At 39.1% G+C, this 18,317-nt stretch overlaps 1 protein-coding gene across 5 annotated transcripts in view; it reads left to right on the top strand.

Annotated features, from left to right (window-relative positions):
* The window catches only part of TTC7B (tetratricopeptide repeat domain 7B), a 152,596-nt gene that overhangs the window by 77,644 nt on the left and 56,635 nt on the right, over positions 1-18,317 (top strand). For all 5 annotated transcript variants that reach the window (XM_050897117.1, XM_050897116.1, XM_050897119.1 and 2 more), the window contains 2 exons: positions 2,705-2,777; positions 4,077-4,237. In XM_050897117.1, coding sequence (XP_050753074.1) covers positions 2,705-2,777; positions 4,077-4,237 — 234 coding nt within the window. The remainder of the gene's footprint in view (positions 1-2,704; positions 2,778-4,076; positions 4,238-18,317) is intronic.

Below are 18,317 nucleotides of genomic sequence, written 5' to 3'. Positions count from 1 at the left end.
TACATAGAAGGTCTTGGGAACATGAGGATTAATCGCATCTGCTTTCTATGCATCTTTCTGAGGCTTTGGGGTTTACTGTGTTCTTTTTTTTTTTCCAGTTGATACAACCTCCTAGACACAATGTTTTCTATTTCTAAGTGTTGATGTTAAGTTATATATTCATCCTTTCTGCTGGCCTTTCTCAGAATGCACTTGTACATACACTTTTGATTAAAGTATCTTTTGAAAGTTTTAGTAATGTGCAGGGTATATGTTTTGAAAACTCTAGTGAATTGCTGATATTGCTGTTAGTGATATTGCTGATATGAGTAGCTTAGACTCTACACAGAATCTTGAGTAGAATGGTTTGGCCCTCGAAAAGAACAGTTTCTGCATCTCAAAAATCCCATAGCTACCTTCTAAGAGAAGGGAAAAAGTATGTTTTGAAAGGTGGTTGTTCTGCATATTAACATGTTTCCCCACTTATGTTCATAGAGAGACTCAGACCTGATAGATCAGCTGTACTGGAAATACACTTCAATGTGGTTGATAATGTTGCTGGTTCCTTGTGTTGATAACATAGGTATAGGATGTTACCGAAAATTTGTTACCACAGAGAGTATATTATGCTCAGCATACCAGAGTCGTGCCCACTTTCTCTTCCCACATCTTAAAAATAAATATTTTCCAGGAGGTGGAAGTTGAAATTCTCCATTCATCTCCTACACAGTTTATAAAGCAAGCAGCTGTACTGGACTCAGTATTTTGATGTGCCAAGTTGCTTTGGTTTGTTTCTTGTGGGTTTTTTAATCACTTACCTAGAGGACCAATTCCTGAAGAAATAGAGGTCCTGAAGAAATACAGTTATGTTTTGGACCCTTGCCTACGCCAGATTTCAAGGCTACCCATTTGTGATAGTGGCCATTTGAAAAGCTGCTTGTTGCAGTCTTCGTGCAGTGCTGAGGGGGTGTTTGTTTCACTAACTACTTTTTTATTTTGGAAGACTTTCAGTGCTTTTCCTGTGGTTGGTGTGAGCTGAAGTTTCACAGAACTCACCAAATGGTTGATAGATAGTAACAGCTTTATTCTTTCACTAACTGAAGCTTGGGTGACTGAACAAGTACTCTCTAAGTTAAAATCTCTTATTCTCACTTAGTCTTGCTTCATTTGTGAACTTAAATTTAAAAAAGGACTGGTCCTGGACCCTGTTAGGCTTTATATTTGACTCTAATCTCGAATTTAGAGGTAAAGTTTACAAAATATGAAACTGTCCTCTAATAACTTAAACTACTTTGATACGTGTTGGGTGTAGTTGCTAAACTAATGGAGCTGTCTCTTTGGACTGGGGAAGACAGAAATGCACAAGTTGGAAGCAGAAGGTTCCCTTTGTGGTTGTAATGGCTTAAAGGTCAATTTTGTTCCTCCCTCCCGATGGAGACAACTCATTAGATGTTCTGAAGATGATTATTACACATCCTATTTCTAAATGAGCCTCCATTAAAAGAATGCGACACATATAAATTAAAAAAAAAAGTTCCAGGATTGCTGCCCAGTATTTACTACACATCATTTTGGGGTACAGCCATAAATTTTTTTTGTCTTTATGCTCAAGCATCGCCCCCCAAAAAACCCTTATCTTGCAGCAGAAAGATTGTATTACAGGCGAAAATAATAGAGTGTAGTACAAGAACATCTTCTGTAGGATAAGTGTCAAAAAGAATAAGACAAAGTGTGTGCATTTGACCAAAACATTAAAAACAAACGAACAAAAATTCAAAAAAGGTGCAAAAAAGTTATTCTTTGTTTTAGTAATTGGGGTTACTTGCAGTAGCAGTAGTTACAAATATTTTGAGAGAGAATAATCACAAAACACTGCTGCTATTGGGCAGCTCAACATTTTTGTGGACAAAAGTTATATTTATAAAAAGATCATGAGCATAAACTTCATCTGAGCTTCAAACATAGGTTCACGATGAGTCAGATCTTATGCCGCCTTTTACTATAATGCTATGGTAAAGAAGCTGTCCAGCCTAGGTTTCTTTTACGTTGCTACATAGCAAGGCGCTCTGCTAACTTAATCTCAAAGGAACTCAAAGCCAAGAAGTAACTGGGTTCCTAGGAGGCTTAGTATGCTGGACTGAAAATGTGCTTAAACTTTGGGAGTCTGAAGAATGAAAAAAACCTCTCATCTGCTTTGCTGCTACTCTTCCTCTTTGAGTTCTGTGCTTCAGAATCATCCTGGTCAGGGTTGGTGCAATTGCTTGGGTACTTCTCATGAAGACGACATAATTCTTCTCTTTGAAGGCATGTTGCTTTGGGGGATTTTTTATTTGTTTTTTTTTTTCCTTTTTCTGTAAGAAAACTCCGCTTAATAAATTTTTATTATAACTGTTCTTAATTACATCTAGTATTTGTTTAGGAGTATATTTTAATGAAGAATCATTTTGTATTGCTCATTTTTAAGATTTATACTGAAATTACATAATTAATTTCTATTAAAAATGACTCTCTAATGGCCCAAAGTGCTTCCTTTAAATCAAGGATGATTGAGAAGTATGAGAAAAGTCACTGGAATGAACACCACTTATGTCAAAATATGCGCATATGTGTAGTGAAGAGATCTGAATATGGATACATGAATACATATGCGTTTGTGTGTATGTCTAACCTGTATTAACCGGGGAAAAATTCACTGTTGTTTTTGTTTTGTTTCTTTTTTTTTAAGGGCTCACAGTTTGTCTCCAACAGATCATCTGGCAGCATTTTACTTGGCACTGCAGCTTGCCATATCCAGACAGGTTAGTTGTGTTTTAAAAGTGCAGCCTCACACTGTCATATGAAGATTAGAATTTGTATCTGTTGATGGATACAGATGAAGATTTCTTCAATAAAAACCTGGTTTTCCTTGTGCATACATGCATATATATGGGAAAAAAAAACCCAAAATATTCTCTCTGAACACCTTCAGTCTTGTACACTTCTCCAGAGTTCTGCCGCAGTATTTCTAGCTCTAGGATCAGAAATAAGACATAAGTCATTCAATTTATTTTTTTCAGCATCTATGTTGCTGGATGGAGAGAAAAAAAAAAGTCTATTTTTGCCCTCTTTTTACCTATTATGTGTAATCTTTGCTCAGACTGGTTATCTGGAGAGTGGGACTCTTGATCCTGACTGCCTAAATCTTGGGTATCTGCTAAGACGCATGCCTTTTCTGAATACTTGTAGGAGGTTTGATTATTGTGAACAAAATTACAAAAGTATGTTTAAGAAAACTGGAAAATATTTTAAAGCTATAAAAGAGATCAGAGCTCAAACCAACCTGTACAGCCCTTATGTTTAAGGGATTTAGGATTCTACCATATATCACATGAATTTTGATAACGTAGAGCTGCTTTGTATATGTCATGGTAAGCCTTTTCCTGTGTCATGTTTATTTTAGGAAGTTGTTTTGAGCACAGTAGTTTACATACTCTAGGTGACTACTTTTCATTGCTAATGAGTAGCAGAGACATTGGACTATGTCACATTAGAGTGGAATGGATTTTCACTTTAATAGCACAAAATATTTTTCAGTAGCAGGGTATGACTGTACTTCTGAATTCCAAACTTCTCGTGTTGCTTAATTAAATTTCCTGTTTTTAACACTTAGTGTACTTATTTTGAGCAAAAGCACATGCAGCTGAGGAGATCATGAAATTCCACGTGAAGAAAAGTTACTGTTGCAGTCTAGCTGTACGTTTTAGTTAATGTATTACAATTAAAATATTTTCAAAATCATATAGAAATACAACCAATACTTGAAAAAGAATAGTAAGTGAATATTTTAAAGGGCTGAAGGGAACTATTTTATTAAAACATGTATCTTATTTTCCAGGGTTAATATATGATTTAATTTTTACTGTTCACTGTAGAGTATCAGGTCTATTTTAAACTTCTGAGTAGTGTCTTCCAGGAGTCTACAGAATTCTACATGGTATCCAGGTGAATATTTTGAAAATTTTATGGACATGCAATCAAGTAATAGGCAAAACTTCTAATAGTGTTGCTTTCTTTTTCTGCCTTTTTTTTTTTTTTTTTTTTTTTTTTTTTTTAATCAGATACCAGAAGCTTTGGGTTATGTTCGTCAGGCTCTGCAACTACAAGGAGATGATGCCAACTCTCTTCATCTCCTTGCACTCTTGTTATCAGCCCAGAAACACTATCATGATGCCTTGAATATCATTGATATGGCCTTGAGTGAATATCCAGAAAATTTTATGTGAGTGAATGTCATGTTTGCTTTCTACGCTTTCTCTTATATTTATTTTTCTTAGATTCTCATCTCATTCATTTCAAGAGGGGATGGATTTGAAGATTGGTCTGGGTTTTTTTCCAACAGTCTTCCCCCCTGCCAATTTAATGCAAGTCTCCTTTTTATTAAAGGCTTGTTAAATAGTGATTAAGGATTTGGTTTTCAAGGGAGACTAGAGCTGGATAGTTGATCTTATTTTGGTTTTTTCTACAGACTGTTTGTTTAGATAATTTCTCCCTGTTGCATGCTTCAGAGTGTTTTTCTGTCTTCTGTTTTTATGCAATATTCTAAGAAGGATAAACAGGAATTTACTATTAGCTAGGATAGATTTATCCCATCCTACAGATAACTTTATGCATATTGTATGGAATCTATTCTGTAAAATACATCATGACAGATTATCTCCTCTTTTGCCTGTATAATAACCAGTCATCTGAAGTTGGCTGATGGATAACTAAACAAGTGAACAGGGAAGAAGCACGTTTGGTAGATGTTCTCTTGTTGTTTAAGAAAGAAATAATTCTCTGTGTTTATTCTTCATGTTAAGTATATCTTAAAATACATTTGGATTTTGTACTTTTGTAAGGGTTTTTTTTAAATTTATTTTCTTATGAAAATCTAATGGAATGCTTTACAGTGAAATATCTCAGGGACAGCTTCCATTAACTTCCAATGTTCCGTTCCAATGCTTTACCAACAGTCACAAAGGTTGTAATCCGTAGCATTACAAATATCCTAAATGCCTATTTAGACAATTTTTTGAAGTATCTCAATCTTAACTTTTAAATGGCTGGCCTGTATCATAAATTGTTACTATATCAACATACCAGAAAAATATGATGTCTTTAAGAATTATTAGTTTAAAAATAGAGATTATAGTGTTTTTCCTTCCTGTTTCTGGGCATTTCATGCCTCCTTTTGGGTGTCTATATAAGGTACTGTTGCCTTTTTTCTCATAAATTTGACCAGGACCTCTGTTAATGTCACCTCTCATCAGAACTTCTGTGGCTCGCAGCCAGTTCTGTGCAACTGCTTTTGTGGCCTTTTGCTGTTTCTGACTTCCTAGTTTATCCACACACGTATGACTTGTCTGTTCTTATTTGGGGCTTCCACACATGTTTCATGATTTCAGAACTATCTAGCAGTTCCTCTCCCAAACTGGTCTGTGCTTTCCTCAGGTCTGAGGGACCTGTCAGTAAGTCATAGTTTGAGAGGTAATTGAAGTGTCAGCTACCTAATTTTATACCTGTCGTGGTTTAACCCCAGCCAGCAACTAAGCACCACGCAGCCACTCCCCCCTCCCCCCTCCCAGTGGGATGGGGAGGAGGATCGGGGAAAAAAAGGTAAAACTCGTGGGTTGAGATAAGAACAGTTTAATAACTAAAGTAAAATAAAATATAATACTAACTAATAATAATATATTAATAATGATAGTTGTAATGAAAGGAAATATAACAAAAAAAAAAGAGAAATAAACCCCAAGAAAAAACAAGTGATGCACAGTGCAGTTGCTCACCACCCACTGACCGATGCCCAAGCAGCGATCCGCCCCTCCCGGCCAACTCCCCCCAGTTTATATACTGGGCATGCCGTTCCATGGTATGGAATACCCCTTTGGCTAGTTCAGGTCAGCTGCCCTGGCCATGCTCCCTCCCAGCTTCTTGCACACCTGCTTGCTGGCAGAGCATGGGAAACTGAAAAATCCTTGGCTTAAGATAAGCGCTACTTAGCAACAACTAAAACATCAGCGTGTTATCAACATTATTGTCACACTAAATCCAAAACACAGCACTGTACCAGCTACTAAGAAGAAAATTAACTTTATCCCAGCCGAAACCAGGACAATACCCTATTATTGTTAAAACCAAATATGTTCAAAGCACCATGCTCTGTCATCTTCTGTCCTTGTTTCATCTTCTGCCACTTAATGCAATGTAAATGACAAAGAAGAATCTCAGAATATCTCTCATAATAATAATAGTCTAGAATAAGTATTTCTGAAACTGCAGTTCTCCCTATTGTAATAAAAGAACAAAGGATCATTCAGTAAAATGTTTAAAATTACTCTTGTGAGCATTCAAAAGGGATTTATGGGTTTTTCAAATATGGTTCATGGCCTTTCCATACTTGTTTATAACTGCATCTTGTGGTTAAACATGTTGCCTGAGTTGTTTCAAAAAGTACTGATCTTTCTATTAATGTATGTATGTATATTAATCATATGGGTCATAATAGTGGTTCTAAATTGTCAGTCCTGTTGTGTAATACAAAAACTGTGGTGATACGGTGTACTATGTTACAACCTACTGGTACAGATCAGGGAATTTGAGAGGAATATCTTGGCAGTAGGAATCACCATCAGATGTGGCAACAATTGCTGAAGAATCCAAGGTGAAACGCAGCTATATGTATCTCTAGACAGTCTTTTAGAGTCTTGTTTTTAGTGCTGTCAAGTTACTTCTGGTTCCCAGAGAAGTCAAGAATATGATTGAGATTCCTTGTGTGTTCTCTGCAATTGATACTGACGGCCAGACAGACACATCTGGCCAATAATATAAATTTGGATTGATTCCTTCATGTAACTGGTTTATTTTTGAAAGGATTTATCAGCAAACCCCCAAGTTTACAGTCTATTCGTGCACACTGTATCTGGTGCTCTTAAAATAGTTGACAACATGTATGTGCATATATATAAAATGTAAAACACAAGTGCTTAGCGTATCATTTATTCCATTTGCTTATTCTTCAGCTTCTGTAAACAGTACAATCTCATGGTACTTCCTAGCAGACTGGGAAGAGATCCTCTTGTGTTCCTCTAAGGCTTGCTAATTTTTAGATATACTGAAACATTTGATTATTTGCCTATGGTACTTTATTGGCTTTTGTAAACACTTCAAATATCATCATGTTTTATCTTTTATCTTTCAGTTATGTCTGCAATCGCAGTAAGCTAAACAGTACAAGAGTTTTCTTGGTATTCTTCGTATTTCTGTTAGAATCCATTACTTCAGCCTTATGCAAAATGATACTTCGGTGGCTTTGCAGCATAATAAATCTCCGTACTTGGAAAATATTAAAGTAAAACATAGGGCTTGTAATTTATGTTATTTCTTATTTCTTTTATTGTTATTCTTATCTGCATACCTCTGTATGCTGTAATTGCATTGCTGCACTGAGTGCTGTCTTGCCCTGTTAACAGTTGTATTTTCTTTTTGTTTTGCTTTTCTTTGAAAAGAATCTAAATTTTCAGAAGCTTATAATACTACATCTTTGTAAAACGCGAGAGGTTGCAAGGAAGTCATAGAATACACTGTGAGTCATGCTGAGAAGTGGATACTTTCCAGCACTCTTCTGTTGTAGTCAATTAGTAAATATGTTGTCTGTCAGTTTTTAACATTTGAAAATCTGATGCGTTCCTAGAATTCATGTTCAATATTTGAGGCGTACAGCAAGCATACCTTTGTATCTTGAATTAGTGTTAACCTTCCTGCACTATAAAGCTAGAAAGTTGCTGAATAAACATGGTCAATCTGATAATGATTTTGCCCCGTGTACCTCTAGGTCAGTAAGTAGAAAGAAATTCCTCAGAGCCAAAGAATTCTGTCCCATCATTATCTAAAGGAGTGGAAGGAATGAGCAAACATCACATTGTGCTGTTAGCAGCAAGGTATAGCTTTTACTTTGAATACAGAGTTGATTGTTCTTCCTTTGTTTGTTATATTGGCAGCATAAATATGCAATCTGATCTGAGACCTTAAGGGATATTGGAAAAACTAGTGGTGAAAATCTAAGAAACCTCTAAAAGTGAAATAGGTATGTAGTAATATTTTCCAGAAACAATCTAAATGCAAGATGCTTGCTGAATATCTATAGCACTATCAGTTCAAATGTTTTGTAAGCTTAAAATGCTAGGTTGTAACCACTCTACTTATAGTCAAGTTAGCTGTGTTTTTCAGAGAAATACAATCAATCTACTTTTAAATGCTAGCTAACCTCTGAAGCCTCCTGAAATCTGAGAGTGCTTTGATCCAGGGACAAAAAAGATCTCTAGACAAAAGATTACTGAACAGATTAAGATTACTGAAAAGATTAAGAATACCCTGCTTTGGTGAGATGGGTGGGAGTAAGGTGCCAGCACCAAAAAATCTGAATAGTTAATCTCAGTGAGGTCCTACTGCATTTGAATTCATCTGAAATTACACTGTTTTTTCCTCACCTTTCATTAGACAACTTCTCCCTGTAGTAGAAATGTGAAGTTCAGTTCTTCCCCAGTTTGACAGGATTTGAACCCACAGATGATACAGCTCAGAGTCCTAACCATCGAACTATGTGGGAAACTGGGTGAGATGATCCATGTCTCCTCTTGAAACAGAAGCAGGGATATGCTGCCCTGAATGCAAAGAGAGTACGCAGGAAGGAGCCACAATATATCCTAAATTACTAGAGTACTTAACCGTGAGGGAGACTTGAGGTCTTAGCTGCTTGGGTTTTCCTTCAATTTTATTTATTTTAATCCAATGATTGCCTACTCTGAATGTATAAGCAGTCCCAAAGGTGTGCGTTACAGTCTGAAGGTGCATTCAAGGTGATGCAAGGTAATGGTGGTTGTGTTGCATTGGTTCATATTGGGCTTGTATATCTCGTGCAATGCGTATAGTACAGTTATATGTGCGATTACCTGAGGAGCCTTATTTACAAACTCCTTTCCATGACTCTTTCCTGTCTTTTTATCTGCTTGTTACGAGGAATCTATATCTGAGTGGTCTTTTGAATGATACGAAATCTTGAAACAGCACTTCTATCTGTTTCTACTTCATGGTTGGTCAAAAGTAGATTCTCAGTTAAGGGAGACAGAGTTAGGTTTCTTAATGAAATATTTGTGATATTGTTTTCTTAATCTTAGCTGTTTGGGGTTCCCTCGTTATTTCAAGTGTTGGGGCACTTAAAGACGAGTATAGTGCCTGAAATTAGTGTAATTAGGTGAAAATAAATATTAATTGCTAATTTTATGCTGAAAATTGAACTGCAATGGATAGCAGCTGACAAGCTTTTAAAGTAGCAGAAGTAGGGAACAGCAGAAGGGTTATTTGAGGAGTGCAAGCATGTTATTTTAATGTTAAGTACACTCAGAAAGGAAAGACATATGGTAACAGGTTTGAAGACAACTGAAGACTGAGTTCACAGTTTAAACATTTACATTTGTTGAAGTGTGATGGAAATTTTTTTCTTCCAAGAATATTTCACAGAAGCATCAGGCCAATATGTCACTCCTCTGAAAACTATTAAATCCTTTCCTTCCTGACCCTCAAGGGCTCTTTTGAGCTACAGTAGATTTCCCAGAATCACAGAGCCTTTTAACATCCCTCTCAGTTCATTGATTAACAAACTTGTTTCCTTCTGGGAATTGTCGGGGTGGGTGTAACAGAAGAGCTGGTTTGTACATGCAGTATATGATGATACATACACTGATGTTTTGTGGGACAGGGGTGTATTTATCAATTAAAGGGAATAGACTATTCTGTTTTCCCAAGGTTGGTTGTAGTTGCATTACAGTGTGTGGTACTGGTTAAACTTGCACTTTTTTTTTCCCTTGATAAATAGAGCACTGGGAATTACTTGAAGACAGGGCAGTAATATATGATTGGTCAAGAAGTAGTGATCTGTTAGGCTTGCCAAAATCATGTCTTTCAGGTTGGCGTATACATTCTTGTCAACATTTGACAACATACTTTTTCAAATCCATTCCATTTTGATCCTGTCTGTCTTGGGAGTTAAATGAATTTGTTCTCAGGAATGATTTTTTTGTAAGTCATGAAAGATAGTATCAGTTGCTTGTGTTTTTTTCTTTTCATGCTGGGCTTGTCTTTTTTTTTTTTTTTTTGTCTTTTTTTCCTTTGGTTCTTGTTATGTGCTTTTACAGCATGGTCCATTAAAAAAGACATTGTTGATAGGTAGATATTACTTTATATAACAAATTAGTCATTGGCCTCAGGGTCTTATCCCTGAATTATATTTGCTAGGCTGTAGATTCTTCTTTGAAACTTGATTGAAAAAGTCCCATTTTGGGTCGTAAGCTGGCTACCGCAGGGTGTTCAAGGCAGGAAAACAAGAAGTTTTCAAGTATAACTGATTTGTTCTGGCTTTAGTCAGAAACTATCTTCATTTTAGTTTACAGATTTACGTTTTCTTAAGGACATTGAGTTCATAAGATGGAATACAGTATACATAAACTTCACCAAAAGTCACAGGACTGCTGTTTTTCCTTGCAAAGAAGCAATGCTACTGCTTTGTGGACAAATATATGGGGAATAATATTTCAAAGGATGCGGCGGAGGCCATCCAATGCACACCAGGGATACCTATTCATGGTTCCCACAAATTCATGTTATTTTGCGGCTTGAGGGCTGTTTTTGTTGCATCTTTTGCTTCTTTGAGAGTCAGGCTTCAAACAGCAATCTAAACTGCCTATTTTTACTTCATCTGTGTTTCTATATGTATATGGGCTTCCCACTACTGGGGATCTGTGCAACCAAAGTTGGAGGAGATTACCCTTGTGATTAATATTGGCACTATAGAAATCTGTCACTTTTCCTGAATCACTTGGAACAGGTTTCACATCTTTTGGGTCTGTCTCGTGATTGTTTGAGAAACAGTTTAGGAGACTTTTGTTATTAAGTTAAATGATTTTCTGGAGTTTTTACAAAATCTAGATTTGATTGCTTGACCTCCTGTTGCTGGTGTTGGGCATCCAAAGATTCAATCAATTGGATATCCTGAATGAACTGGATTGATAGAAGCAGCTGAAAAAAATACCTAAGTAGACATTGCTGATAGTGTGTTTGATAACCTCTTCTCATTAATTGTGTCTTGTTAGCTTGCAAATGCAGCTTGGATAATTGAGACTCATTTCTGACTGTTGACACTTTGAACAAAAATGAGAAGCAGATGTGATTAATTGGGAAAGAGGAAACTGGCTTCAGGATAAGGCGAGAGAAATTGAATGGGTAGCAATGTCACAGAAATTCAAAAGAAATTGCCAGGAAATAAGATTAGTTTGTTCAGTCATGCAAAAAGTTATTTCAAGGTACTTATAAATGATGATTTTTCATGTTTTGTAATGAATGATTTATATTTATATCTTTCCTGGTAATAAGACTTTCCCTGAATGCTCAAAATGGAGTAGACTGACTGTGAAAGGGTTCACTTTGCAATTGCAGCAGATACCTCTATGAATTTCTTTCTGTACTTTGATTATCATGGTGATAGAAGTGATGACCCTAAAATCACTGAATATGTAAGTAAATCCTTTATAAAACTATATGTATTTCATATTCTATCTAGTTTCATGTTGTCATTCTCCCTATAGGTTAAATTTTTGCAATTGTGTCATTTTGTGTTTTGATGATCATGCCGATGTTTTGGAGTTGACTAATGCGAAGCTGTAAGCTTTCTACGGCAAGCGTTAAAGGGGCAGCTGTCAAAACTGGATGCTCAAATCAATAGAGTTTGAAGCCAGAAGGATCAATCTTTAAACCCCCTGACCTTCTATATATTGGAAGTTGCTAAATTTGCTTTAGTTTTTCTATTAATATAGGTTTAGCCAAAGCATACCTTCCAGAGGACATCCGATCTTGATAAGAACACATCAAAAACTGGAGAAACCATTGCAGCATGTGGTAGCTTGTTTCAGTGTTTCAGTTGTGCTCTTCATTAAGATTGTATTTTTGTTCTTGATTTGAGTTGATCCCTTATTTGTTTCCAGCCATCGTTTTTTATATCATTCTCTACTAAGCACTCTGTAATACTGGTGACTTCATACTCTGATGGTAGCTTCTGTAATCAGGTCACCTCCAAATGTCCTTTCTGATAAGAAAGTCACATACTTGCTGACAGTAGGGCACGTTCTCTAGCCTTTCAGTTATCTGTTGCACTGTTGGAACTGTAGCTAGTTTTCATCACATGTAAACAAGAACTGCACAAAATATTTCAGTATCATTTATCACTGCTTTATGCAGAGAATCACCTGCATCGTGTCTGTTGGAAAGGATTGTGTTAATTATTTTGAGCGTAATTGCTTCATTGGGGGCTTATATTCAATTACCTGTTTGCTGGCATTCTTATTTGCTTCTTGGTCAATTATTTCTGTGATGCATTTCCACATTAGAGTGCAAAGGCTGTATTTGTTCCTATAGCTATATGCTGGGTTTTTAAAAAGAAATCCAGCTTGAGAGCTATTAAGCTGTGCCGCTGAACAAATTGTTTGAAAACTTCCTACTGTGCTGTTATAAGGATCTTTTCGTTAGGAGAGTATATTACACATAAATTAGAGTCCTGTTGAGTTCAAGTGGAATTCCCAAGTGAAGGGTCTTAAAGCAGTCAGCCCTACGTCCTCCTTTTAAAAGAAGCTACAAACTTGCAGACAGTAAACTGTTGTCAAATTCTGGACTGTGAATGAAGTAAATGCTGGGAACTCTAGGATTTACTTTTAATTTTAACCTTTTTCTTCTAAACCATTTATTTATGAGTAATTACAAGACTGTCAGAAGGGCACTTGCTGATAGTATGTACTGACTAAGAGAAACTGAATTTGCTAAGGTTTGACTTCCTCCTACTTCTTCATGTCTTTTATGTTTCCTGTAACAGTCATCGGAGTTTTTCCTGTATATGTAATGGTTGAGTGCAAGAAGTGACTTGCTAACACTTCATTTAGGAAAGGTGAATAGATTTAGATTCTTTCAGATCATCAATATTGAATAATATTTGTTCAAACTTAATTTCATGCATTCTGCGTACTGCTTTCCCACTTTAATTACTCTGTGGGGTCCGTCAGTTAACCTGATTTAATTTGCACAAGCAATTGACACTATGACAGTTTGTTACAGAAGTGAGATGCAACTGTATGAAGTATGCATGTGAATGTAAGTTTTTTACATCAACATAGTTATTTTTTCCCTTAAATTCAGATCATATGAAAAGAAGCCTACATTATGTGTTAAAAAACCATGTTTATTTACAGACTTCAGTATCTTTCTGTAGTGTTACATTCTGCATCACCCTTTTTGTGATTTTTTTTTTTTTATTTTTTTTTTTTAATACAAGATCGTTGTCAGACTAGTTAGTCTAAGATTTCACAAGTCATATGTTTAGACTTGGTGAGGTTCTTTTGTGGTTCTTTTTTTTTAACATAGTGCCTAGGTTTAAAATCAGAACAACTTCTTTTGAATTTTCCTAGCATTCCAGGATTTGAAGTTGTGGGATATATCAAATGGGCACTTAAACGTGAAACCAAAATGAAATATTATATAACTCCACACAGAACTGGAATTTGTCATCTTTCTTTTATGCTCTAATACGCTAGGGTTCAGCTACTTAGACCATGGGACTTGCTTTGAGAAACCTGGTCTACTGGAGGCTGATGGGGTCCATCTGTCAGAGAAGGGGAAGAGCATCTTCAGCCATAGGCTTGCCAAGCTGGTGAAGAGGGCTTTAAACTAAAGTTGCTGGGGGAGGGGAACCTCAGTCCATCCCGCTCTTACCAGTTTGATGCCAGTGCCAGCAATGGATGCCCAGAGCCTGGAGAGGGATCACAGGTCAGCAGGAGAGCACCTGAAGAGCAGCACAAAGGAATTCCAGCGACTCCAGCCAGTAAGTCAGCTTCATTGGGGGCCCAACTTAAATGCCTCTATGCAAACGCACGTAGCATGGGGAATAAACAAGAGGAGTTAGAGATGTGTGCATGCCTGCAGGGCTGTGATCACGGAGATGTGGTGGGATGGCTCCTATGACTGTTGGAATGGAAGGATACAGGCTCTTTAGGAAGGACAGGCAGGGGAGACAAGGAGGGAGTGTCGCCCTCTGTGTCAGTGACCAGGTGGGGTGCATGGAGCTGCACCTGGGGAAGGATGAGGAGCCAACTGGAGAGCTCATGGGTCAGGATTAAAGGGAGGGCAGGGACAGGTGACATTATAGTGGGGGTCTGCTACAGGCCACGCGCCCAGGAAGACCGAGCGGATGAGGCCCTGTATAGACAGATAGGAGCAGCCTCACGTTCACAAGCCCTTGTCCTCACGGGGGTCTTCAACCACCCCGATATCTGTCGGAGGGACAACGCAGCAGGGCATAAGCAATCCAGGAGGTTCCTGGAATGCGCTGATGACAACTTCCTTCTCCAAGTGACAGAGGAGCCAACGAGGAGAGGTGCTATGCTGGACCTTGTTCTCACCAACAAGAAGAGGCTGGTGGGGAATGTGAAGCTCAAGGGCAGCCTTGGCTGCAGTGACCATGAAATGGTGGAGTTCAAGGTCCTTAGGGCAGGGAGGAGGGCGCACAGCAAGCTCACTACCCTGGACTTCAGGAGAGCAGACTTTGGCCTCTTCAGGGATCTGCTTGGTAGAGTACCGTGGGATAAAGCCCTGGAGTGGCCCAAGAAAGCTGGTGAATATTCAAGGATCACCTCCTCCAAGCTCAGGAGCGATGCATCCCAACAAAGAGGAAGTCAGGCAAAAACACCAGGAGGCCTGCATGGATGAACAAGGAGCTCCTGCACAAACGCAAGCACAAAAAGGAAGCCTACAGAGGGTGGAAGCAAGGACAGGTAGCCTGGGAGGAATACAGAGAAATTGTCCGAGCAGCCAGGGGTCAGGTTAGGAAAGCTAAAGCCCTGATAGAATTAAATATGGCAAGGGCAACAAGAAAGGCTTCTATAGGTACATCGGTGATGAAAGAAAGACTAGGAAAAATGTGGGTCCTCTCTGGCAGGAAACGGGAGACCTGGTTACCCGGGATATGGGGAAGGCTGAGGTACTCAACGACTTTTTTGCTTGGTCTTCACCGGCAAGAGCTCCAGCCACACCGCCCAAGTTGCAGAAGGCAAAGGCAGGGACTGGAAGAATGGAGAACCACCCACCATAGGAGAAGATCAGATTCGAGACCATCTAAGGAACCTGAAGGTGCACAAGTCCATGGGACTGGATGAGATGCATCCGTGGGTCCTGAGGGAACTGGCGGATGAAGTGGCTAAGCCACTATCCCTCATATTTGAGAAGCCGTGGCAGTCTGGGGAAGTTCCCAGTGACTGGAAAAGGGGAAACATAACCTCCATTTCTAAAAAGGGAAAAAAGGAAGACCCGGGGAACTACAGGCCAGTCAGTCTCACCTCTGTGCCCGGCAAGATCGTGGAGCGGATCCTCCTGGAAACTATGCTAAGGCACATGGAAAACAAGGAGGTGATTGGTGACAGCCAACATGGCCTCACTAAGGGCAAATCGTGCCTGACAAATTTGGTGGCCTTCTATGACGAGGTTACAGCGTTGGTGGATAAGGGAAGAGCAACGGGTGTCATCTACCTGGACTTGTGCAAAGCATTGGACACCGTCCCCCACAACATCCTTGTCTCTAAATTGGAGAGACATGGATTTGACAGATGGACCACTCAGTGGATAAGGAATTGGCTGGATGGTCGCACTCAAAGAGTTGCGGTCAACGGCTCCATGTCCAAGTGGAGACCAGTGACGAGTGGCGTTCCTCAGGGGTCGGTATTGGGACCGGCGCTGTTTAAAATCTTTGTCGGCGACATGGACAGTGGGATTGAGTGCACCCTCAGCAAGTTTGCTGACGACACCCAGCTGCGTGGTGCAGTCGACAGGCTGGAGGGAAGGGATGCCATCCAGAGGGACCTTGACAGGCTCCAGAGGCGGGCCCGTGCAAACCTCTTGAAGTTCAACAAGGCCAAGTGCAAGGTCCTGCACATGGGTCGGGGCAATCCCAAGCACAAATACAGGCTGGGCGGAGAATGCATTGAGAGCAGCCCAGAGGAGAAGGACTTGGGGGTGTTGGTTGACGAGAAGCTCAACATGAGCTGGCAATGTGTGCTCGCAGCCCAGGAAGCCAACGGTATCCTGGGCTGCATCAAAAGAAGCGTGACCAGCAGGTTGAGGGAGATGATTCTCCCCCTCTACTCCGCTCTCGTGAGACCCCACCTGGAGTACTGTGTTCAGCTCTGGGACCCCCAACATAAGGAGGAGACGGACCGTTGGAGCGAGTCCAGAGGAGGGCCACGAAGCTGATCAGAGGGCCGGAGCACCCCTCCTATGAAGACAGGCTGAGAGAGTTGGGGTTGTTCAGCCTGGAGAAGAGAAGGCTCCAGGGAGACCTTAGAGCAGCCTTTCAGTACCTAAAGGGGGCCTACAAGAAAGGTGGAGAGGGACTTTTTACAAGGGCATGTAGTGATAGGACAAGGGGTGATGGCTTTAAACTGAAAGAGGGTAGCTTTAGATTAGATGTAAGGAAGAAGTTCTCGACTGTGAGGGTGGTGAGGCACTGGAGCAGGTTGTCCAAAGAGGTTGTGGATGCCCCATCCCTGGAAGTGTTCAAGGCCAGGTTGGATGGGGCTTTGAGCAACCTGATCTAGTGAAAGATGTCCCTGTCTGTGGCAGGGGGGTTGGAACTAGATGATCTTTAAAGGTCCCTTCCAACCCAAAGCATTCTGTGATTCTATGATAAGTAACAGGCTGTCTATCAGAGTTGATTATATATATAGTTTATTCTTATATTTAAGGTATTGTAGAAATTAATGTGGTTGTCAGGGAGACCAAGCTATTGTTTGACACTTTCTGCATGGCTTGTTTGTTGGTTGTTACCATATTTATGAGACTCCCAGTATATTAATTACTTTCCTACCATCTTTTAATAATTGATTATCATGTAAAAATACTGTTAGCTGAAGTTAGAAATGCAAACTGTTAAATTACTTTAAAAAGGTCTCTTAAAACTTACTAAGTTTACTCAAAGTAGGTTAAACATAAAGCAAAGGTAGTTGCGTTTTTAATCCTACATTGTGAACAAGTGGATTTGATGCATCCTTTTAAATTTTTGCTTCTTCAAGGGGGATAGCTGTTCACTGTTGTGAAGGGTATGGTTAGCTTGAACTCGTTGCGTACAGAAGAGTCCTTAAAGGGTTTTCAGCAAGGCTTTTAGTGTGTTACGCTGAAGGACTAGTATTTTTCAAAGCACATGCCTTCAGTATTATGCACAGCTCTTCCTTATGTTCTTCAAGCCCTGAACATTGTAAATAATTTATATAATAAGAGAATAATAGTGAAGTTTACGCCCATCCTAACTGAAAATAGAGCATTCTGTTCAGTTTTGATCAGGATATGGGGATATGCACCCTTCAGAAGAAGTCTAGTGGAATTAAAAGTTTGCCGTAGAAGGTTTCTTAGTCTGGGGGACTTTAGGGAGATTCCTGATTACCACTGTGTTGAGTGACACTGCTCTAGCAGGCAGATCTGGTAGAAGAATAATAGATAGCATGTCATGTTGCCAGATTAGAAGAAATAATTGGGGAATGAAAGGCAGGTCTCTTCCATGCAGTAGTATGTGGAATACAGATATCCAGCTATGGCTGATCCAAGCTGGTGTATTCATACGGTGCACAGCAACATGCGAAAATTGCTTATTTGATCCCAAAAGCAAAGCAGCTGGTTTTAAAATTACACCCAAGGTGAGCAATACCTGTTCACTGAACGAACTTAGACTTCTCAATACTGTTACTTGTCACATAGCAGAGCTCAGTCTTCACTACTTCGAATTTTTGCTTCATTCTACAGAATAGAAATATCCTTAATAACTTAAGCCAGTATTGGACAAATTAACTCCTCTGGATCTCCTGACATTATAAGAGTGTTGCTGTGGAAGGCAATTGGTGGTTGTAGCATCTGGATATTTTATTTCAAAAAGTGAAACAAGCTGGCTGAGAGGAAGGAGGCATAATTAAGACTGATTTTATTTTGGAGATTCACAAGTTCTTAACTATGCTACAGATGACACTGGTTGTCTGGTAGGGAAAGCTTCAGATCATGATTTAATAGAGTAGTTTGTACTCATTAGGAAATAGAGCACAGGCAAGAACCTCGGAAGTCACAAGGCTCCATTATTACAGTTGTCCTATCTGTAGTACTTTTCATGAACTTATCAGCTGTATTTTAAGAACAGTTTATTTGCTCCACCTCTTCTGCAGTCTATCCAAAACAAACTGTGAGGAAGCAGT

Source organism: Gymnogyps californianus, chromosome 5 (assembly GCF_018139145.2).
Source record: "Gymnogyps californianus isolate 813 chromosome 5, ASM1813914v2, whole genome shotgun sequence".
Classification (NCBI taxonomy): Eukaryota; Metazoa; Chordata; class Aves; order Accipitriformes; family Cathartidae; genus Gymnogyps; species Gymnogyps californianus.
The sequence above is the reverse complement of the archived record's forward strand: the minus strand, read 5'-3'. Positions and strand labels throughout refer to the sequence as shown.